This window comes from Alligator sinensis, unplaced genomic scaffold (assembly GCF_000455745.1).
Source record: "Alligator sinensis unplaced genomic scaffold, ASM45574v1 scaffold96_1, whole genome shotgun sequence".
NCBI classification, from domain to species: Eukaryota; Metazoa; Chordata; order Crocodylia; family Alligatoridae; genus Alligator; species Alligator sinensis.
This window is the reverse complement of record NW_005842402.1, coordinates 873,506-897,537: the sequence shown is the minus strand read 5'-3', so window position 1 is coordinate 897,537 and position 24,032 is coordinate 873,506. Positions and strand designations below refer to the sequence as shown.

Below are 24,032 nucleotides of genomic sequence, written 5' to 3'. Positions count from 1 at the left end.
TTCGTATGATGTACTGACTGCTGCTCCAACACACAGGTGAAGTATTATTATAGTTCTTGTTCCTTTAGTTGCACTCTATGGCAGATTTTATGATACCTTGAAAGTGTGTGTGCAATATTTATTTCATGTTAGAGAGCGATTAAGCAGCAGCAGAAGAGGGCAATACTCTTTAGCAGATGAGAAACCTCACCACCCTCCACAAACTGCACACAGATCAAAAATAATGATGAGAGTGCCAGATAAGGTGAATCCCAGAGGACTTGGCATGATGGATTCTGGTTTACAATTTACATGGATATACGAACAGAGAATGCCGCTATCCTGTTCACAAAATGTATCTTTCCCAAATGTGCTAGAAAGGCAAGTGTGTTGCTTACTACACCTTTACATTTCATTTAATTGCACGTTTGGGATCAGATTCCTTACTGCACAATGCTGACCCATTAGAACCCAGACAGAAAATGAAGTCGATCTCTGTCAGTTTCCTTGGCAGCAAGTGATTTCTTAACAAATCATCCATGTCAGCAATGGTAAAAGATGGGTGATTTTATGCCATCTCTATAAAACTCCCAGTACCCTTACAATAAGGAGATTCAGCTCAAGGGATTCAGCCAATTTCCTATGCTGGCAGTCCAGACCATGAGAAACTTTGACTCTTAGCCTTTTCTACTAGTCAATAATCATTTATAGATTGAGATGACTACCTGTATTTACAACACATTTCTTTTCTTTCTCTTTCTTTCCTCTAGAAGCATGAAATGCACAGCCAAAGTCAGTGGCATATACATGACTGGGACCAGGAGAATACCTTTAAAACAGTGAGATTCAAATTTCAGTTTTCTTTTTCCAGTTCCCTGATGTGGGTGGTCTCCGCTGATTTCTTTTAATGAAAGCTTCAAGCTGGGCCTCCAATCCTGCCAATTATGCTGTGTTAGAACAAGACATCACAACTGGCCTTCATCACAACTCTTTCTGCTTGAATGCCCTGCCCCATTATTTATGGTAACACACTGCGTGGTTTCATATTGCAATACTTGTTACTGAATTTTATAGCCCCTTCCTTCAGCAATCCCTTTGCAGTTGAGGATGACTGTCTTCCATGGTTGTCTATCTTATTTTACAGCACACTAAATGTGTGCCCTCTCTTGATTTTGTTGTTGGTTGCAACTCTTCAATGTTTTCCTCAACTTCTATCATTGATAAACCCTACAATCCTCAAAAGGCAGGTTCCGGGTTGTTGTACATCTAGCTAGGTAAGTTACAACTTTGGCTGATGTGCAACACTTTTTCTAGCAATACGGTATTTTCTGAATGCAATTTTGTGTTCCATCTGCAGCATGTTACAGAAGGGAGGCACAATTTGCTCTCACACACAAGTACTTTTTGGGTCTTCCTCTATCCCACCCCCATTCTAAAATACAAATTCAGAAAAAGCTTACATGTTTATTCTTTGTGTACGAAAAAGCCTGTAATATACACAAAGGCAAAGTCTTTTGTGTGTGTGATATCTTTTATTGGACCAACTGCATGGTTGGGATATATTTAAATAAACTTTTACAAAACATTACATTCTTCTTCAGGGCCTGGTTACACAGACTATTCTAATTGTGCAGTTGGTGCAATAAAATAAAACTCACAAAAATACTTGCCTCTTGCCTATTTCCTGGACCATCATTATTACAGCATCATTCCAACCAATAGGCGCACACAATGACCTGCATTCATCCTTCTGGACACTAAGGCTCAAATCCAACTTCCCTTTAGGTTGGTAAATAGCAGATAACTTTAGCCACATTAATTTTTAGGTCCTACTTCTCCCTGCATAATTCACCTTGCCCTTCTGAATATACTCAGAAGGGATCTGCTCCAGCCATTTACTCTCTGTTGCAAGACTATTCCATCTAGGAAGGCACAAACTCTGTGTAAGTGGGGAAAAAAAGTGGTGGTGCTTGTGGTGGTGGGTGCTCCTATTCTTTAGCCCAGATAGCTGACTGGTTATAGCACTTGCCCAAAGAGTGGCTATAGGACCCCTCCACTGCATCTATCACTTCCTAGCAAAGTTTCCAAATAATGAGACAAGCTAAGCAGGACTAAGAATGCTTTCTCTCCCATTGTTGGATCTCATGCCTTCGGCAGCCTAAAAGAGAGAGCCTGACTCTGTGGCTCACTGAGGTGGGCACTGGCCCCTGTTCCCATCTCTGTGGAGTTTTTTTTCCATTAATAATCAGTGGTGAAATGGATAGACACCAATGGGAGCAGATGCAAGGACCAGAGCTCAGGGCTCCCTCTGTTTTATGGCCAGAGCCCATCTCATCAAGCCAGGTAGTCCATGCCAATCTTCATTCTGCCACATATAGGCTACTACTATCCAAGCTAGCCGTCTTAAAGCGTGATTAAGTAGCTCTACAACACACCAAAGTATAGACATATCCTAAGGGTATCGCTTCTGCACTGTGCTCAGTCTTTGAATCTTTCAGGTCCTACAGTCCTCCGTGAATCTGGATTGCCTTTATGGTACTGCTTTTTTTCACCACGCCACCATTTTCTGTATCATACACCAAAATAAGTAAGTGGCTTCAGTGAACAGTTCACCTAGTCAGTAGTTACCAGTTGTTCCACCTGAATCCCAATAATGAAACAGTAGTAAGTAGGAGGCTGTACTCCAGTTTGAGATCTTGATATATACCTAGGGTAACTTTGGGTGATTATTGGCCTTCAAAGGAGTTGCTACAGATTTTTGTCAGTGTAACAGACCTAACATGCAGAATTTAGACAGAGCAAACACAACAAAAGCCTTGCCATCAGAAACATGAAATAATAACTTGGGTGCCTTGGGCCTGCCAACTTTGGGCCACATGATGGAGCGCGAGGATGGTGGGACGGCATGGAATGCTGAATGCCAGAGAGCAGGGATGCGGAGTACTGCTGGCACTGCTTTAAATCAGCACCCAGGGCTGATGTCCTTCCCCACTGTATTTGGCTTACTGCATGCCCTAACCAAGCTACCAACACCACCAGACCTTGGTGGCGCTGGTACCTCTTTGGGTGCAATTGTATTGGGAGCATTGATTGTAATTCTGTATTGGTCTGAAGCTAAATTGCTCAAACCCTGACTTTAGTCCTTGCTTGGCAGCTTACCTGGAATAGTACAATAAGATAACACTTTTCTCATCTGAAATTAAGTCCAGAGTGATTTGTCATTTAGGCATTTACACCAAATATTTGTGCTGATGAGGAGTGAAACCAAAAGGCTTCCAGAGGGACAATAACAAAATCTTTTCCATTAATCTCCACACGGTTAGTCTTATAACATTGTCAGGGACACTGCAGGGAGCCTATGTGAATCATGAAAACCTTATTTAAGTTGTGCACTGTGGAACCCTGCATAAAATATATTGTGCATTATGAAAAGAAAGAAAAATGGCATTTTTAGTGCACTATTCATTGTCAGCATGCAAATTTCCTGTTTTCCCCCTCTTAACCACAAAGAAAACATAGCATACATTGAAAGCTTAAGTCAATTAACCTCAAGGATTGATTCTTTTCAACTGCAGAAAGATGTATGAAATAGAATGCAAAACCATCTTAGTGAAAGCTCAAATAAAGCAGCCTATTTACAGTGATCAAACAATGCCCCTGAAGCCTGTAATTAAAGTGCTGGTTGTCTTTGAAACCACCTTTTTTGGATTGCTACTTTGTTCAATAAAAACTACATTTATATCCTTTTATAAGCTCATCTCTGGTTTGACAATCCATATTAGCAGCTGCTGTGATCACATCAAAGCAACCAAAACAATTGGATCAATAGCTTTTTCCCCTGTCTTGCCTAAAATGTTAAGCATCTGAAAAAAATTCTAGTATGAATTCTTTTTTATTTGATTTCCCTTTCATTACATGAACAATACAGTTTCTTCTTTCGTTAAAAAATAACAATATGAATTATAAATACAATACATGCATGAAATAAATCAAGTTGCCTTATATCATGAAAGACATGACAGTACACAGCAAAGTACACGCATTCAAGAAACCCACAGTAGAAGTGATCTTTCAAACTGTACTCTAAGCGCCCGCAGTTACGTCAGGAGGAAACAGAACACACATTAGCCTTCACGGGTGGAGAATGGGGTGGGGGTGGGGGCTGGGAGCTTGCCTACATGGCCCAAGCCCAGCAGGTAGCAGGAGCTCTTGCATACCTCCTAACAGGCCCCCCAGGCTCCCTGGCTGCCAAAGACTCCCAAGTGGTTCTGAATAGCCAAACCACCACTGATCATAGCTGCCTACCTGGATCTGATGCAGTAGTGCCTTGTCGTGGCCATGAGCCAGCTGTCCCATGCATGCCCACCCAGCATGCCCTGCACCTGCTCTATGTGTGTGTGTGAGAGAGAGAGAGAGAGAGAGACAGAGAGAAATCTTGCAGGGGAGATGCAGGGTAGGGAACATCTTACCTGGCATCCTACTTTCAGGGTTACAAAATTAAAACCAGAGACTTCTCCATGTAGAAGCTGGACAGTTATATGATCCTGAATCCACGAGACATCTGAGAGAGCTGCAGCCTTGGAAACATTGCCACACAGGACACCAAAGACTGCTGGCCCTTCCACATGGGATCACTGGCCCCTTGGCTTCCATGGCTATGCCTTCCCCTTTGAGGACCACAGACCTGCAGCCCTCACCAATGCCTGGGGCTCATGTCAGGCATCCAGCCCAAGCTAGGGGGCCATCTATTCCTTGCAAGGCTAAGCCACTTCTCTGTAGTGGGACCTGGACCACAAGTGGGGCCATGGGGGGGCTCCTCCATGGGCCTCCTGGCAAGGGGTGTGGATAGACTAGGACCGCTGGGCTCTGATGCCAGAAGCTACCCCAGCAACAACCTGCCACAGTGGTCTGGTACGCTGTGCTCTCCTGCCCACTCTGAGTACTCCTGCAGCCCTTCAAGAGTGGCATGGACCCACTTGGGGGGCCTGTACCTACAAGGCAGCTGCCAGTGGTCCAGAACTGAGTGCATTCACTTCCTGTCCTGGTGTTGTGACTCTCTTAGCTTTGCTGTGCCATAGGGTGTCTCTTCCAAAAAGTGGGTGGCCATCTGGAGCCCCCGGTCATGCAACTCAGCAACTTGGATATAAGCACCCCCAGCCTGAAAGTAGGAGGTCCATTTCCCCCATACACAGCCCAATTCATTCCCCCTGCAAGTCTTGCAGCCCCTGGTGACAGGAGTCAGCAGTGCATGGCCTGAGCTCAGAGGCTGCCACCACAGCTTGTAATGTCTCTTCTTCATTTCGCCAGCACCTTGTATGCACATCTTTCATTCACTCAGCAGGTGTTCAGCTGCCCATGCCTGACTCACCAGCTGGCCTTCCATGCACAGATGTGGAGCCTGCAGACAAGGGGAAGGGGTTGCTTAGCTTGCAGGAGTGGGCAGGTCTGGGGCTGGGATGGGCCCGCAATCATGAGAGGAGGTGTGGGGATTGCACTGAGGTGTCAATACAATGAGTGCCTGCACCATGAGAACTGGAATCAGCCCACTGGCCTTCACCCACAGATTAGATCGGGGAAGGGGAAAAAGTGCTGCTGGGCTACTTGCCAGGTGCAGAACCAGGGAGTTACCCTGGCAATGAGAGCCAAGCAGCTGAGATGAGGGTTCCCGCGGGAACTTTCAACTCTTTTCAAGAGTGGGAGGGAGGGAGGGAGGGAGATCTGGCAGTTTTTTGGCAAAGGGACATTTTTTCCTTGTTCCTTCAGTGGTTGTCAGACATAGCTGTGTCATAGCTCCTGTCCCTGACCTAGGGGTGTGCTCTGCCAACACTGCTGTTTATTCTTTTGCTTGCTGAGCTCAAGTAAATGCTATCGATGCCTTTCTGTGAATACTTTGAGGGGGAGGGGAAGCTGTTTATGCTCAATATGGCAAATATTTTGGGCCCAACTCAGAACCCTTACTTCACACCCTTATAACATGGAAGACTTCATTGTAGGGGATTCTATTACTGGCATGGTATGAGTTTCAACCCCAAATAGTACTCTGCCAAATGTTATTAGATTTCAGTTTTTCACTCTCACCTTTTCTTTCCCTGTCCTTTACTGGCACTGTAAAAAGTCCCTGTTTGAAAGAGATGCCAATATAAATATAGATGGTACAAGTGAGAAGGCACAAGGCACCACAGTGTCAAATGGCTGTTTTGCATTATTACTAATTCATTTAAAAAAAGAAGGAGATTATGGAGGTTTGAGGCAGAGATGAAAAGAAATCATCTCCTCTCATTACTTTCCATCATCCAGAGCTGTAAATCTTCAAGAACAGACATAAGCAAAACTATTCTAGTGTTGGACCCTATGGAACATATGGAAAACCATATGCCTGGTTCAGATCCAAGACACTAATGCAAAAACTTCCCCATGCACCTAAATTGAAATTTCATATTTAAGGCTTTATCCCTCCTGTATGTGAAAGTAGCTTTTGAATGAACTATGCAAGCACAGAGAGTTTTAGGCTCAGAATTGAGAAATAACTTAAGTCTCGGGCAAATACAAATTTGGTTTTAACACGGCACTGTTTGCATCAGAACATTACAAAATAATTCTGAGTGTGAGTAGCCACTTACTGCATCAGATGACTCTGAAATCACTTTGGAGAATGCATGATGGAGAGAACAGATATTATGGACTGTAGGTACTGAAAGCAAGAAATAGTTTACTTTTTCGTTATTTTTTTCCACACAAAAGCCTTCAGATGGAGTAAAAAAATAGAGTTCTATTAATATATTTCAGGCAAGATTTTGCTTCGTAATCAACACCACGCACACGTAACTGGCTTTTATTCCTATTTTCTTACAGGTGTATAATGCTCAGGGCTTTACCTGATAAGCCTTAGTTGGCTTCATTCACCCTGAATGTCCTGTACTCTCTCTCCTCTGTCCCCCAGACTGAAAAAACTGTTTGGCCACTGACACGCATGAAAAAAACCCCAAACCAATACTTAACTGGAAGGACAAGCACGTTAGTTTAACCCAGCTGCCCAGCGTCTGTATAGACTGGGTACTTCAATGGGGCTTTTTAGCACTTTTATCTAATAGCTGATATTAGACAGAAGCACCAAAAAGCCCCACTGAACTGCCTGATCTATACAGACATTGCGTGAGCAAGGGCAAACTAAAGTAATACCTTTTCTGGGCATGCACTGTGCTTGGCACAGGGGCATACCACGCTGAAAGTAAAGCACCCATTTTTTTCACCTCTGTAAGCAGCCTTTGAATATTTTAACTGCTCTTACTGATTACCCAGTTGAGGATGTGGTTTTCCCCAGCTCAGGCAATTTCTCTAATTCATTGTTAGAAGAAAAACAAGGACAGGCTAGAGATGTACCTTACAGACTAAGCGGTATAGTATAAGGACCCAATCCTACTCCACTTGAAATCAAGGGGACATTATCTCAATTTTAGATGCAAGTATTACTATGTTTCAACAACTTACACGTGACTGAGGGACTGTGTGATAAACTTTAAAAAACAAACAATCCCAAAGTTCACTACACTATCCATTAGACCACTTCAGCAAACATACAATGGGAGTGTTACTGTCCTGAGTGCAAACAAATAAAGCCTTTCCAAGCCTTTGAAGAATTTCTTGAGAAACAATGTATTGTCCTAGCCCTGCAGGTGGCCGCTCCACTTGCTGTCCTTCAGAAACACACAGCTTCTTATTGACTGGTAATATTAGGGTGCCAGCTAATTAGGCAATTAAAAAAGAGCTGATGGACTACTGACATAGTACCAAATATCTGGTGATCCTGGCCACGTCCCTGGAGATCCAGGGGTCAAAAATCCCAGGCAGAAAAAAAGTGGGGTGGCGCATGCAGGGACATTGCGTGCCACGTCAGCGACTGGAGGGAGCTCCCATCCCCTCCCCCCCAGCCAATCCCCCCCACAGCTGATTGCGCTGACCCAGAAGTGACAGCGGCACTCCCAGAAGGGCCAGGGGCACTTCTCCTGGCACCCCCACTCCCCAGCTGGTGCTTTGGGGGGGCACCAGTGCTCCCACCTGCCTCCCTGCCCATCACCTAAGCAGGGAACACTGGCGGTCAGGGGGTGCACCAGTGCTCCCAGGGGGTGCACGTGCACCTCCGTGCATCCCCCATGCATCACCACTGGGGCAGGACCAGCCCAATATTCAGGCAGATAAGACAAGCTCTTGCCAAAGCTGTAGCACCACCCTGTGGTGGAGGTGGGGGCAGTACGGTGGGGGAAGGCGCAGGATGCTGCAAAGCCCCATGGGTTGCTGGCAGAATACGACCTAATGTAAGATGTAATGGGAACTGGTACAGATGTTCATTATGATACTCTAACCTACAGCGCTGAAGTCTGATACCACATCCATCCAGGGTCATCTTAGAGGGGGATCTGCCATTTTTACAGTGCTTTATGTACCTTTATGTGCATCTGTACAGTTATGGTTATAGAGCACTTTCTGTGCGTTTCCCATGCAATAAATGTAACTTCCGTACTTGGCCTATATGACTGAAATCTGTATTTTATAATATATGCTAAAATGGAAGGCATTAAGATAGGATTACTGTTTTTTCCCCTAGCATAGGGTCCAACTCTGTAGCTACTCAGAGTGAAACTTCCATTGACTTCAATGGAAACTGTGCACACTCAGTGTCTCAAAATGAGGTGCTCCATTAAGTTATAATAGTACTTAGTTCTTATAGAACACTTTTCACCCATAAATTTCAAGGCACTGTCCAAAGGCAGGCACTTTACAAACAGGACAACCAAATCACAGAAAAGTGCAGATGTTTGACTAAGGTCTGTGATCACTCTTGTGCTGTGCCCCTTAAGGCACAGTATCACTTCCTTTTTCAGGATTAGCACAGTCTGCTTCCCTCAACCACCCAGTGGCTTGCATTCTCTCCAGCCACATCTTAGTGTTTTAGTTCATTATGCAGACAAGGTTACTTGGGTGAATCTGATATCTTTTATTAGACCAGCCCAAATAGTTGGAGAATAGTTATTAAGCAAGCTTTCGGGTTCAAAAAGCCTTCATCAGGCTAAGGAAGTTTCAGCAGTTGGTGTGTGCTCTTCCTGAATGGAATGCCATTCTTGGACATGTTTTCTCTTTGTGCATCCCAGGGCATTAACAGTAGGTCCCACACAACCAACTGGAAGCTAGCCTCACTCCAGTCACCCATGTGCATGACTGTCTTCATGCCTCCCCTCAAGGTCTACTCTCAATTTCAACACCAACTCCATGCCCAATAATATTTCTGGGCTTGACCCATCTGCAACTCAATCTCTAGGGCTTGGCTCACCCACAAAACAACCCAGGTGTTTTAACTGTTTTCAATTCTTTTTTTTTTACTTCATAAGGGTACAATTGTTCTTCTCCTCAGGTCTTAGTGATCCCCTTTTTTTCTCCTGGCAGAGCTCCTGCCTCCAGACCACAGAATCGTAGAAAATTAGGGTGGAAAGAGACCTCAGGAGGTCCTCTAGTCCAACCCCCTGGTCAAAGCAAGACCATCCCCAACTAAATCAGTCCAGCCAGGGCTTGGTCAAGGTTAAAAACCTCCAAGGATGCAGATTCCACCATCTCCCTAGATAACTTGTTCCAGTCCTTCACCATCCTCCTAGTGAGAGAGTTTTTCTTACTATCCAACCTAAACCTCCCTTGCTGCAACTTGAGACCATTGCTCCTTGTTCTATCATCTGTCACTACTAAAAACAGTCTAGCTCCATCCTCTTAGTTAAAGGCTACTATCAAACCCACTCTTTTTTAAATTTTTACTAAAGCATTTGGATATGTTTCTGTAACTCACCGGTGGTGGCTATCTTTTATGTGAGGATTATATTAAGAGGTGAGAGTAGATGCAAGCAATTATGTGCACCTAGGCCACTAGATGCCCATCTACACAGAGAGAAGAACTGTTTTCAGTAGCAGAACTATGCAGTCTAGGGTAGCAGACAGAAAAAGATTGCCTGAAGACATTTCCTTCACCATCTCCCATTCATCTGCCTAGCTCTTTAGTTGGACTTCCTATATACGCTTAGAAGGAGCCAGGGCTCTCCTCTGTGCCTGCAGCCTGAAAGGCACATGATTCCTTCCTATATAATAGGGATAAGAGTGCCTTATTACAGGTCAAAGAAAAATCACTGTCTGAGCTGGAAATAAAGCCCAGGTCTCCAAACTCCCAGCCCGGTCCATTTCATGAGCCTCTGCTAAACCACACTTTTAAGGATGCAATGGGTTTCATAGTACCACTAGTATCTTCATTTTCCTAATAGAGTTAGAAAGTTTGCTTTAGCAGGTGAAACATAAGATTTTGATTCCTTGGGCTTGAATCTGTGATGGGTCAAAATCAGGTTTTTACCTTTTAAAAGCATCCAGTTAGTTATTGGCAGCTGATGAGTTTTTTTAAAGGAGATCTTAAAAACCAAGGTCCTAGCTGCTTTACACAGTTACTAATAATTCCCTGGCAAGTTGTATAACTACAGGGTCTTGCCTCTATGTCTTTTTCCATATTTCCCTTCCCCCCATTATTTTGTTGTACACTACCAGTACAGTGAATCCTCTTGTTCCAGGCCATAGGTGACTGTATTTCAGTGAATGGTGAAGTGGCTCTTGTCTGTATGAAGCCCTGACCTCCTGGGGTATCTGCTCAGTCAGGGTTACAAGATACTACCCAGAATACAAAGCAGCTTAACTGACATCATAATTTTAATAAAGGTGTTGTAAGGCTCTTTTGTAGCAATACAAAGGGCACAATATATTCCTAATTAGTGTCAATAAAGCAGAACCAATTCCTTATGGGTATTGTCTACAAGTAGTGTTTAACCATCTGTAGAGGCCAATTTTTTGCAGTGTCGGGCTGTCTGTTTTAAAGCTGGGTGGTGAGACTAAGCATTTTACAGCAGTCTGATTCTTCTGACTAAGCAGGAGGGAAGAGATGCCACACTGATACAGGCACTTTTTTGTTTTGTTTTGTTTTTTTGTTTACAGTCACTTGTTTCATGAGCCTCCAGCCTGAAATTCAGGCTCTGCAGTTGCAGCATAAATTCAAATAAAGTAGCTTTGTGTGGGGAAGTGCACAGAGAAAATAGAATTCAGCTCCAAACTAGGAAGCAATGCATGGAGGTGCCCAACAGCCTCCCACAGACTGTTACAACCCTGAGCTGCAAAGTAGTCACAAACGATCAGCCACAAGTATGGGCTAATCTGGATTTTACCAGGCATGTTCCTACTTCTTCCCCCACCTTTCACATGCAAATCTGACCTAGAGCTCAGCTCCTCAGCTTTCCATGTACAATGTACATTGAGTTTCCTTGTACATTCACTCCTCAGTTATGTCTCCCCTAGGTAATAGGATCGCTATTTTTATGACATTATTCATTGCAGTGAATTTAGCATCTAGTTCCTTTCAGCCACCTTCCCAGATGCAGTGACTTTCCATCTCAGTAAGCTTGACAGTAAGCTTCCAAGGTTCCCCTATTAATGATAATGACTGAGTGCAAATTTGTTCAGACCAAGACCCATATCTTCAAGAGGTATTAGGTGCCTAACTGCCATGGAAATCAACTCAAAAGGAACCCTGCTACAAAAACAGCCTCACCAGTAGATCACGTCCATCTTACCTGTGCTGAGGAGGGCCTGATTTTGCAAGCACTGAACCGTTAGAAAACAAAGAGCGTAGATTTATCCTTCTACATAGCAAGTAAAACTTTAAATGTCTAGTGCTTTAAGCCATTTCGATTTTAATGGAATTCTTTAAAAATTACTCCAGCATTTTCTGATTTATTTCTTTCCTGACAACTTTATGACCCTTTTTACTATTTCTCAGCTTCCTAGAGGGCTCAAACTTCACATGCAGCTGCAAAGCTTGATGCACACAGTACCCATGATATAGGAAAGAACAACCAAAACCACAGCTCCAAATGCAACACTTAAAACTTTTTGTTGGTTTTAACGCTAAGAGTCAGAACTAACAGAACTATAAATATAAGGTAGCTGGTTGCAGAATGAGGGCTCGTCTTGTAGGCTGTGGGTCCCAGGTGGTTTAACTGTTTTTTAGTCTTTTTTTTTTAATTCCTAAGGGAGTAATGGTTCTTTTCCATAGATTTGAGCAAGGAAGGGGCCTTCAAGAACAGACAGACCACTCCAATTCAGAAAGGAGATCCATTCACCACTGTGGCACTAAATCAGCCCCGTTACTCCAGATTACACAGTCAACAGTCTATGGGTCCAGAGTACGTGTCTAATGAAGGGGAAAGACTGAGTGGGCAAGGGAAGAGTGCACTAGGCCACTTGCTAAAGCAAGGCCTAGGCATGTACGTAACTTTAAGCCTCAAGAGTTGCCCTGCTAAAATCAATAGACCTACCTAGGTTTTAAAGGCATGTAAGCATCTGTTTAAGTGTGTGAGTAGTTGTATTGGGTTTAGCAGCAGGCAACTGACAATCTTTTGGATCATGGTGTACACGTAAGAGGTCTAGTCAGATGCCTGATGAGTCTGTTTGTGGCACAGCTTGTTATAAGTTTCACATATGTTGTCTGAGTTGGAGTCCAGGTTTACAGCACACTGCTTTCTTCTTTCTCGCTTTGCTTCCATCCTCTGGATCAAAGCCACTTCATGTTGAACTGCACCCAGGGCCAGATGTTCCCTCCGGATCAGACGGGATTCTGCATACTCCTCCCAGCTTTCTATGTTGATGTTAAATTACTTCATATCATTTTTGTGCACATTGTGGTACCACCAGAGGGCAAGTCCCGACATGCAGGCACATGCGGTTTGTAGCAAACATTCAAACATGCCTCGTGATGCAAATTTGCGATGTGAGGCCAAAATTTGCTACCGAGGTTTCCTGGTAAAAAAAAAAAAAATAGAGCAAAAGTGGCTCAGTGCACACTCAACAATCACGTGCCAGCACACACAGAGGCTGGGCCTTCCAGAGCAACACTCTGGCTTCCAGCCAGGTCTCCATGCTGCCCGACCTGAGTGCTGCTGCTCCAGGCCACGAATAAAGACTGATGGGACCAGCACTGTGGCTGCTCCCAGCCTCCAGCTCCTCTCAAGAGCTGGGAGGAGCTGAGCAAGGGCAGTCTGTCCATTGTGAGACAATCTGTCCTGCACCAAAACACATGTGCAGAGGCGTGCGCTGCAGCAATTTGTGCTGCTGCAATTTGTGCCCCTGCATGTCTGGACATTGTCATAGAAGGTGACCCCACTTTCTACAGCCTTCCAAATCTTATTATACAAAATATTCTTGGAGATATAGTCTCCTCCCATTCTCCTGATATGCCTGATCCATCACAACCTCCTCTTTTGGACTGTGGTTTCTAAATGTGTCAGACCTGCACACTGTAGTACCTCTGTGTTTGGTATTCTGTCTTCCCACAATGTTTTCAGGATCTTATGCAAACATCTCATATGGAAGCTGTTCAGGCTCTTGATGTGCCTAGCATATGTAGTCCACATTTCTGAACCATAATGACAGGAAAGAAATCTCATAGCTTGGGTTTAGTAGGCGGCTTAAAATTAAGCGTATTGCTGGGTCAGGCCAGAGAGTTCAGGCCTTTAAAGGATCAAATCGAAAGAGAGATGTGGTTAAATACATTTGCTTCTCTGGCCCAATGAATATCACAGAAAGAGGTAACAAAGGGTGTTACTCTCCTTTCCACAAAGGTCACCAGCCCTCCTGAGAGTTTTGTGCCCTTCCCTGGAATAATCCTATTTCAACAGGACCAAGGGGCAGGAACAGAGGCAGCCAAGGCCCCTGTGGAGATTCAGTGCCTGTGGGTGTGGATGGTCCTGGACACTGCCAGAGTATCTGGGCAGGTTCTCAGGTGTACTTGATAAATTAGCTTGCATCTGGCTCTCCAAGAGAACATTGTTTAGGGGGAGGTCAGGATGATTCCCCAGGATTTCTTGCCCCAAGGTCCTGTCAGTGCAGGTTCTTTCCACAGAGTCTAAACTGCACCAAAGGAAGTTACACAGAGTTAAATCCTCCTTGCCTTCTTTGCTTGAGTCATCTCATTGAAATCAATGCCATGAGTAATATTTGACCCATTAATGTCAGCTGTTGCTATCACAAAGTTGTAACCTCCAAAGTGTGTTTTCCTTGCAGGATTTTATTGAGAATAAAATGGTCTTTAAAATCTGCTTAAACACTTGATAGCAGAGTTTATAGTGGTACACGCTGATAGGCAGAGAAAATTTACTAACAGCTCCCGAATACTGATCACACAAGAAAATCCACATGATGAAGTGATTTGTTATTCTGTGCTCTTCCTACGGGACTTGTTCTTTTCACGTGCTGAATCAAAAGGAGCTGTGCATGCTCAGAGGACTGGACCCTCACCAAAGAAAAAAATCCTTATGGTTTCCACTGACAAATTTGTCATTAATCAGTGTATTAGTAACACAAATTTGCAAGTGCAAATGCTATGTAGTACATTTCAGCAATATCATTATATTGAAAATGTGCAATTATTTTTTTGGCATGAGTAACCAAGCTTTCAACTAAATAAATGCTCTAGCCATCTTTATTACTCCACCACACAATAAAATATATCCCTAATTACTATCATCAGAGTGTTTCTTGCTTTGTTCAGTGTTTAGCTTGTGTTTTTAAAAAGCAAATATATGGTTTAAATAACCACGCATAAGCTTCCTCCTTATTTTATTGCTGGCCTATTTTGGGCCAACCCTTTCTAACATATAAATTACCTTAAAAAGTCACTCTCAAGTGCAGAAAAACTTTTCCTTCTACTCATTTTCTAACTGATGCTGCTAGTTATCACTACTAGACTAGTGACAGAACAAATGAAAAGTCTAATACAAATGTACCCGTTTTATTCAGTTGGCTTATTTGTTCAGCAAAACGTTCTTCAGTCAGGTTTTTTTTTCCTATTATTTTTCTGATGGTCAGTTGTATTGGTCCCATGCTTGGCTCTGGGAAAAGGTCATGTGCATAATCTTCTGTGGGCTCTGGAAGGTGAAGGTTACCAGTAAGAACCACAGCAAAGATGAAACCGAAACCGTAGAGATAGCAGGCAGGTGTGGGTATACAGAGGAGGAGGAAACAGCAACAAACCGATGCGTATTCACAGGTGTTGTTCTATGCATCTTGAAAGATCTTTAAAATGGAGATACCCACAGGTTTGAAACTTAACCACATCCTTATATGCCCCATCCAGTACTGGGAGCCTAGCTCAAGTATGGAGCAGCTTTCAGGATCACAGCTAACAGAGAGCCTGATCCTGAAAATGACCAGCATCCTCAACTCTCTCAACAAAGCACCTAGCAGGCTCAGGCTCAAAAGACCATGGGTGACTGGTGCCACCTTATTCAGGGGGGGCACATGCCTCCCCAGTGACCAGTCAGGGACCGGGGGGAGGTCCCCTTGCAGCCAATCTCACTGACGGGGCGGGGATCCCCACAGCTGATCTCACTCACCAGCTTCCGCAAGCAGCCACGGCACTTCGGGAAGTGGTCATGGTGCTCCCACTCCCTGGCCGGTACTCACAAGGGGGGCACTGGTATTCCCACTGACCCCCCCTGCCCATCACCTAAGCGGGGAGCATGGCCGGTCATGCAGTGCACCAGCTCTCTCAGGGGGTGCATGTGCACCCCCACGCTCCCCCTATGCATCACCGCTGCAAAAGGCATTAAACTCTATATGTGTGGGATGAGATTGGTGGGGGGAATTTCCTCAAGATGCTGCATTTCTCCACCATTTTCAACAGTAGAAAGACCATGCAGCTGTGGGGAAGTGTGGAACTTGGAGCATTATACTTCTACTGGGCTCCCTCGATTCTCTTCCAAGCCTGTGAGGATGGGGCTCCTCAGCTTCTGGATTTATCTTCCCTGTGACACTAGAAAAGGCAAAGCTGCAGGTTTTGGAGAGCAGTCAGAACCAGGAGCACTTCTAGCACCCTGGATCATGCAGCAGTTATACAGATCAAGAGCCTTAAAAAGCTCACAGAACTGAACTACGAGAGTGGCCACAAAGACTTCCCCTGTTTGCGGCAGATCTTCAGGGATCAGAATTTTTGTGGGGTTCAGATCCCTGTCATTGACATATGTGTGTCAGCCAGAGGTTGCAGGCAAGCCCAGCCCAAAAGTAAGAACTAGAAGGAAACATGTAAAATCCCCATTCCACTTAATGTGAGACAAGAATAATGCATTTTATTGCCATTACAAGGGGTACATTTACAGACCCCATTAAGGGTCCAAGTAGCACAAAGAGGAATGAGCCACCCTGGACAGCTTTGCATTTTTCAAGATAAAGGTCTGACACATTTTACTGCCCTGCCACTGGTTAAATTAAGCCTGCAGAAAATTAAATTCAATTACCCATAAAATAATTATATCAGTGTTAAAGCAGACATAATTTTTGCTACATAAAGATGAAAGCTCATGCTTGTATCCTATTGGTAAAAATCAATGTCTATATAATGCTTAGCTCGCTGAACATCAATATTTACTAAAATAGCCAAAGAGAGACGTTTAATAAATCAAATCAGTTTTCAATGGAGTTTCAGTAGTTTAATTTTGTAACAGCATATTTTAACGAACTATTAAACTGTCATGTACTTCAGTCTCTAGTTCCTTTCTAATCAGTGCTGATTACTGAGATGTGTGTGCCTCTCATTCTATAATCTGCTGCTCCTCCTTCCCAATTTTTCAGTGATCCAACAACCTAGTGTCTGTGACATTAAACATTACGGGGAGGGAAGAGAACTGTGCTACAAACACAAACTGAAATGCAGCCGTGAATCATGACTGCATGACCTATTTAGGCCACCTTTTTTGTGCCTCAGTTTCCGAAGTTCTAAAATGGGCTAGTGATAGTGTTTCCCCTCTTATAATGGATTAAAATTACATTGTAATATCGAACTTTTAGGATTATTAAGCATGACCATGTTCATTCTAAAAAAGAGAAGCTGTTTGAGGCAAAGACTGTCCTCATTTTCAGGCTTGTGCAAGGCTAATATATTGTTACTACAAATTTAAGACTGTAACTATAGACTCCAATTTGGACTATGGATATAAACTAGGCTCTCAAATGGGAGGGAAGTAACCCAATGTGCACAAGCTATTTAAGATCTTGGCAGTATAACTACTTCTCTCTTAGCCTTGACAGTTAGAGCAGACATTTGGCTATATCCCCACCTCCCCACAAAGAACCTGGTAGCCGCATGAAAAAAATCAGAATTTGGCTGCTGGTATGAGTCAATAGGAAATCATTACATCCCTGAGCAAGGCAGAAGCATGGGAAGGAATTGTACCTAAGGATTTTTAGGCCCCAGTAATTACCAGTGAGGGGAAAATATACCTAATGTTTGAATTTAATTACTGTTAGCTAAAGTATCTATCCTTCTCAAAGTCAACTGAACTGGAGCAAGGCCAGAGTAACACAGCCCAAGTGCCATTTTTGTAATATATATATATATATATATATATATATTTAAGTGAATTACCAAATCAAATTAATGCTCATGTTAATTTAATGTGTTCTGTTAGCTGCATCATTATTTTTATATAAATTGAAGGGGCTGATGCCACCTGATTGATGAATAATTTACTTGAATTGGGAGATCCCAAAGGCAAGGTTGTGCCCAGAAAGCTAAGGTCTAGATTGTACTCGGTGCTGTACAGGTGTAAAAGGCTGGCAGGTAATGAGTTAAGCCTCAGGGAGCATCGCTACCTTCATAATTTTGCTCAGAGGCAAACATGTGCTGAGTCCTTGCCCAGGTGACCATCTCTGCAACAGAAAGTAGAACAGAACCAGTTCCAGATGTAAAACAGACACATGGTGGGCACGTCCAGACAAGGCGGGCTGCACCGGCATGATGCAACAGCAGCAGCGCGGGTGCCAGGTGGCCAGGGCCAAGCTCCATTACTCCCTGCTGCCCCATGAGGGGGCTGTGCCATGAGGCCCCGAGTGGCGCTGACAGCCGCTGTTGCTGCTGACTTCAGGCCATATGGGGGGCCATCGGTTGCGGGGGGGCAGCCCGTGAGCTGTGTGGGGGGACTTTGACCTGTGGGAGGCAGGGGAACCACTCTCCTGAGAAGCCCTCCCCTAAGCTCCCCCACACCCACAGTCCCCCCACAATTGACCCCCAAACCCTACACCCCCAAGTCACCCCCAACAAACCCCTCACCCACATACCTGGCGCTATGGGGCAAGAGAGGAATTGGGTGGGGGATAGGTTGTGGGTTGAGAGTGAGGGGCAAGGGCAGGGGTAGGGTAATGGCATATCAGTGCTACTCAGCACTGCACATCCTGGTGAGTGAAGGGGTTAGCAGCAGCTCTGACTTTTCTATGACAAAAAAGCCAAACATAAATGCCAACCTGTATAGATAATTACAATCCATTTTATTATGATGACAGAGGCACTGGTAGGCTTCCAAACTCTGCTTTAAAATTGTAAATATATCAATAAATCATTACCCAACTGATCTCTCTCTCTATAGTGGCCTTTTGTTTTAATTTGGAAGGACTTGAATTTTGGGTTATTTTAAAGAGTGAATTTCAGATTTTTTTATCAGAGATTTTGCAGTTTTTAAATAGGGCACTTCAGAATTCCTGCTAGTGAGGCAAGTGGCAGGACCCAGGCAGAGAAACCTGCTCAGAGCTGGCACCCGGGACCCAGCTGGTGGTGGCTGCCCTCCTAGCCACTTGGGGCCAGGAGGACATGCTTTGACAGTTCAAAGCAGGCCACCACACTGAGAACATCTTCTGGGCAATAGCTGCCCAGATGGCAGGGCAGTGGTGCCATACAAAAGCCAACGGTGCTGCCACAGCCCACTGGCAGCTGGCCCAGAGGGGCAGGTGCCTCTACTGGTCATGCAGTCCCCATCCGGGTCTGGCAGGCACGCGGCCTTGGGGCCACATGCTACCGCAGGTGGTAGCAGGTTACAGCCAGGCAGCAGCTCCCACTGCCAGACTGCTGAAGTGGGTAGAGGGTGCAGGGAACTCTCACGGCTGGTGGAGCAGTCCAGCTGGCACAAGGGGTAGTGTCCCCAGGTACCAATTGGCTGGGCCCCAGAAACTCCTGAGAGCAAGCACTGCTGAGCTGCTTGCTAGGGCAGCTTTTTATACTGCTGGGGCCAGCACAGGGCAGGTCTTTATACTGCTGGGGCCAGAACAGGTGCTGGCCCCAGCCTCTAGCTGCCCCTGGCAGCAGATCTGGGAGGAACAGGGCAGGGTTATTTTGCCCCAAATGGCAGAACTTGCTCTACAGCAAAATGCATGTCCAGGCACGTGCACTGAGGCAAAAAGACCTGGCTCAATTTGTACCGCTTTTATTTGAGCTGCTGCAAGTGCACATGTCTGCATGTGTGGACATGCCCGGTGCATCCTTTCATGGTGGTTATGTTCTCCTAAAGGCTTGGAGCTCCAGAACAGGGAGGATCTTAGATCTTGTATGATTACTCACTCCTGAGTTAATAGGGAGACATGTACATGAGTGGATATAGGATTTAAAAATGTAGGGGTGAAGATGCTTTATTAATATGCTAGAAAACTAGGGCTATTCAGTTTAAGATTGAAACAGAAAAAAATACAACTTTACTGGAATGCTCATTAATTTGCTATATTATATATTATGTATAAAAAAGCACAGCAAACTAGGCAAAAATAATTAAAAGATTCTGTTTCATTAGTCCTATAGTCATTAAAGTTAAAAGTACATCTCTTTCATTATTATAAAACAAAATCTAGCCTTTTTGAGCATCTTGGAAGTGCTTCCAGTGCTTTACTGAAAGTTATTTCCACACCTGAGTTAATGTTTTCACTAGAGTTAAATACAGTCTGCAGGGCTGTGAAATACAACCTACATTACCAGAAGCAGCTATCAGCAGAATTGCAGAAGAAAGGATAGCTTGATTAGTGGAACAGCAAGATCATTAAGAAGGAGAGAAAATTATTAACACCTGTGAAATGAAGAGTTTAGAAGGAACCAGGTAGATTATAATGATCCATGAAGTCATTTCATTCTCTTACTGTTGCCTGAATAGAAATGCTGCTGCCACTGCCAGGCTTTCAACTTTGGGTGGACCAAGAACCAAAGCTGGATATCACTGCACTAGTGTACGCCCTGCGTGTGTGCAATCCCACTCCTACTGTAAGTGAGCAGAGAATTCTGATCCAGTAGTATTTCATGCTTACAGCCTACAGATGTAACTAACTAAAAAAGGCATAAGAATAACAAAGAATCAAGTCTTGCTGCTTTCACAACACAACTGAAAACATAAGCTGGTTCTTCCATTGCTGTCACTTAGAGATGACACCTCTTTGATGGACTTAGAATATTCTTATCCACACCATTTCTCACGAGACACAGCAGTTCAAAAGGGCATTAGAAAACCCTGTATTCTTTTAAGACAATACACATGGTGCTATTCTAGCATAAATGAAATGGCAGGAGTTACTTTTCCCTGCCACCGTAATTTTCCTTCATAGACTTTTGAGTTTTTCTACAATTTACTGATTGCAAAAAATCCCCAGGATCTTATACATGTTCTTCAACTGAAATTGAATCCCTGACTGGTCATGATTTTTTTCTAAGTACTTCAGTAAAAAAACCAAAAATCCAGAGAAAAGCAAATCTCATCAGGAATGAATTGCCCAGGCCTCCTTCACAACCACACAGTTGCTATGCTGCTGAAATCAGTACACATATATACTGATTTGGTCCTCAAGATCATAGCAATCAGCTCATACTTCTCCCACATGCCAGCATACACAATTAGATGCAGTAAGAGATATCGAAGAGATTTTGAGAAAGAAATGTATCAGTGAAGAATCAAATAGGTGTGGTCCCTCTGGAAATACAAACTGGACAAAGTGGTCTACTCCCCTGTTTAGCCATACCACAGTAACTACATTACATTTTCTTTAAATCTGTGCTCTCTCACTCCCAGTAAAGTGGCTGAAAGCATAGCACAGCCACTGGGTGACTTCCTTGCTTCTACTGTTAGGCCTGGAGGATAGTATGTGACAGTTAAAGCATTCAGAAAAGAACCTCAAGCAGTCAAAAGTTTCGGGGAGAGGTAAAATTGTTGGACAGACAGCTGGCTGACATAGTTTAGTCAGGGATATTTTGGTCGTATTTCAAATTAAAGAATAGGCCTCACGTAGGGGGCTGGATTAGATGGCCTTGTGATCCTAAGTGGAGTAATTTACTAGCTCAACACAGAACTAGTCTAGCTGACTTGAAACCATCTTTTCCGTCTCCATACAATCCAAACCATGAAGGTGCCAAGCTCTCTGACCTTCCAATGTAGCTAGATGAATGTGCTGAGCCCCTTGCAGAATTTGATCCAACTTATAATGTAGATGTCCCATTTCCTCCACATCTTGGCAATGATTGAGCATCATAGTTTTGGGAGTCCTGCATTTTTCAGACATGGTGATCAAGACAAGGAGTGGGAAGGGGCAGCTGCTCTCAACACTAAGCTCCCTTCCAAAAGCAGAACATATTTGCATATAGGTAAACACTGTTGTTCTCAGCATTGTCTCATATTCTGCGCTTACACAGCTATTGAAGTGGGGAGTTCTAAGGAGCATGAAGGAAGCCGTTGGTAGAAGAGCTTGTGATAGGCCTATGCTACCAAAGCATGAGGGGCAAGACAGCAAGCCTAGTCCTACGTGCAGACATTTTGGTCTGTACTGCTGTATCCCTGCGCAGCTCCCCCAGGACCCGTGGCATTTTGATATCCATCCTTCGTCACCTAGTAGCTCTCTCCTCTCAGCCTCTCAGAAGGGAATCAAAAGTCAAGAAGTCCATTAAACCCTGGTGGAATGGCCAAGTGAGTAAGTCCGGCCAGGAACAATGACACTCGCTAGTGCATTACAGTAGGGTATGTCTACACGGCAAAAGCTTGATTGCAGCATGTGCTAGCAAGGCTCAGCTAGCTAGTGAAAAGGTTGTAGCGTGGACTTTAGGATATGCCGGCAATAGAGTACATACACAGAGTTAGTAGGTGATTTGTATGCCTCACTGCTGTTGGTAACTTCCCGTTCTGCTGTACAGACAAAACTAGAGATACAACGATTTGTTCTCCTCTTATTCAAGAGCTTTGATTGCAGTTTTCATTTTAAATAAATTACACACTTTCTACGTAATTTTTCCTAACACAGCTGGAAATTGAGATTTTAATTCACCTCAACCTGGAATTTGACCTATGGGTTCTCAGCCCGGAGATAAAAAGGTTTTTAAATGCAAAACTTTAGCTGTCAATTTAATCGGTTGTATTACAAATTAAAGAATGGGCAAAAAAAGTATTTTGCAAACATCTGACATGTTTTTTACCCAAGCTAATGGCCACTGTGTGAAGTAGGCAGTTTTGCGTACTTGTTTTAAAGCAGCCAAGGCCTTAGAGTTTGAGAAAATGTTGTGCAGTAGACCATGATTTCAGTGGAAATTTTGTCTTAAAGGTTGAAATTCACCTTTTCCCTCTGTGAACCCATCCACCTCAACCACAGACTGGATAAGAGACTGCAGCTAAACCTTTCCATAGCCAGAGGTAATAGTGACTACGTCATCTCTCCTCTGCCTATGCAGAAGTTGATGGCTTGTAAGTACTGTCATAGCCCATTCCCTAAAGCCAGTCCCTGAAGCCTACTCCCATTGCAGATGGGATTGCTCCAGAGTCCCTCCTGCCACCCCTGCATGGGGAATGCAAAGGACAATGTGACCATTTGATCACGACTCTCTCCTTTGCACAGTGACACTAGAAGCTTTATCTCAGCCCTCTGCACTGCAATGCATTTGAATCTGAGGAGCACATTCCTTTCTTGAATTGGTCCACATTCTTGATTGGTTTGTCACACACAATTTCCAGCAGTATCAAAAGGGAATGAGTGTCGAAATTGCAATAGCGAACTTTGTCCTCAAGTGGAAGCCTTTTGGAGCCTTTACCATGCATCCCCTTCACTGGGGCTTCATGTAGTAACAAGGTTCAGAGGTAAAAAAAAACCATGAATAGCTAGGAATAGTCAAGGAAAATCCAACAAAAAATTGCCACTCTGATGTTAAAGTCAGAATCACACCAATTCATACGTATCTATGAATCTTCTCCAGTATTTGTGAGAAAGTGCCTCTCCTTCCTTCTTTCAAGATGACCAAATATACTTCTACCTCTTAACCTGTTCTTTCATTTCCCTATGGAAATGACTGCTACTACTATTACCACCACCTCAGAATAAAAGCATGAGGCTTAATATGTGAATGCTTGAAAAGTGACACGAGAGCCTTGGGTTATATGTTGTCCATCAACATTAAGCAAAAACAGGACACTCCTATTACCATCCCAGGCTGGCAGGGAAACTACCTTCACTGTCCCAAATAATTTCAGAACCTTCCCTTCTCCATGCCCACAAGGAAAATGGATGTACCGAAACGCAGAAGTTATTCTTTAGTTGTCTGCAGCTATGTGTCTCATTCCAAGCAAGCACCTCCTTCCAGCAGAGGAGAAACTGGCCATATTCAGAACTACTGGTTATCTACCATCTTCCCTCCATCCTCCACGGTATCAGTCTGGAGAAATAGCAGAGACTGCACAACCCTCATCAGAAACAGTTTGCAGCTCACCTTGGAAGTAAATGCCTGACTGGATTTGGAGGACCCTGGGGAGGCTTCTGGGATCCAAGGAATGGATGAATTTCTCCAGCGTACAGGCCATGGTCTGTAGCAAGGCAGCATGTGGGTTTGTTCTTTAAAATCCAGCAGTTCCTAGGAGAATCCCCATGGCAGCGCTCACAATTGCATAGGAATACAGTCCAGGACAGCTCTGAGATACTTTTCTCTGCTGGAGGAAAGGGGTGGGGAGGAGAAAAGAAGGGAGGAGCTTTTGCTGCTTCTGTGGGATGGCCCCTTCCTCCCACCCCTGCAGCCCAAGGTTGAGGGCAGGGGTGGGAGGGAACTATAGAGTGAAGGAACCACAAGAACTCCCATTGCTGCATTTGTGCATGTGCCACTTTAGGCTACAGGAAATGCTGTTTATGTTGGGTGTCAGGGGTAACAAACTTCACAGGAA

The 24,032-nt window shown here is 44.1% G+C and overlaps 1 protein-coding gene across 1 annotated transcript in view; it reads right to left on the bottom strand.

Moving 5' to 3' along the window:
* Positions 1-23,678, bottom strand: part of THEMIS (thymocyte selection associated) — a 125,305-nt gene extending 101,627 nt beyond the window's left edge. The window contains exon 1 of the mRNA XM_025211360.1: positions 23,588-23,678. Within this exon, the coding sequence (XP_025067145.1) occupies positions 23,588-23,678 (91 nt within the window). The remainder of the gene's footprint in view (positions 1-23,587) is intronic.
* Positions 23,679-24,032: the final 354 nt, after the last annotated feature.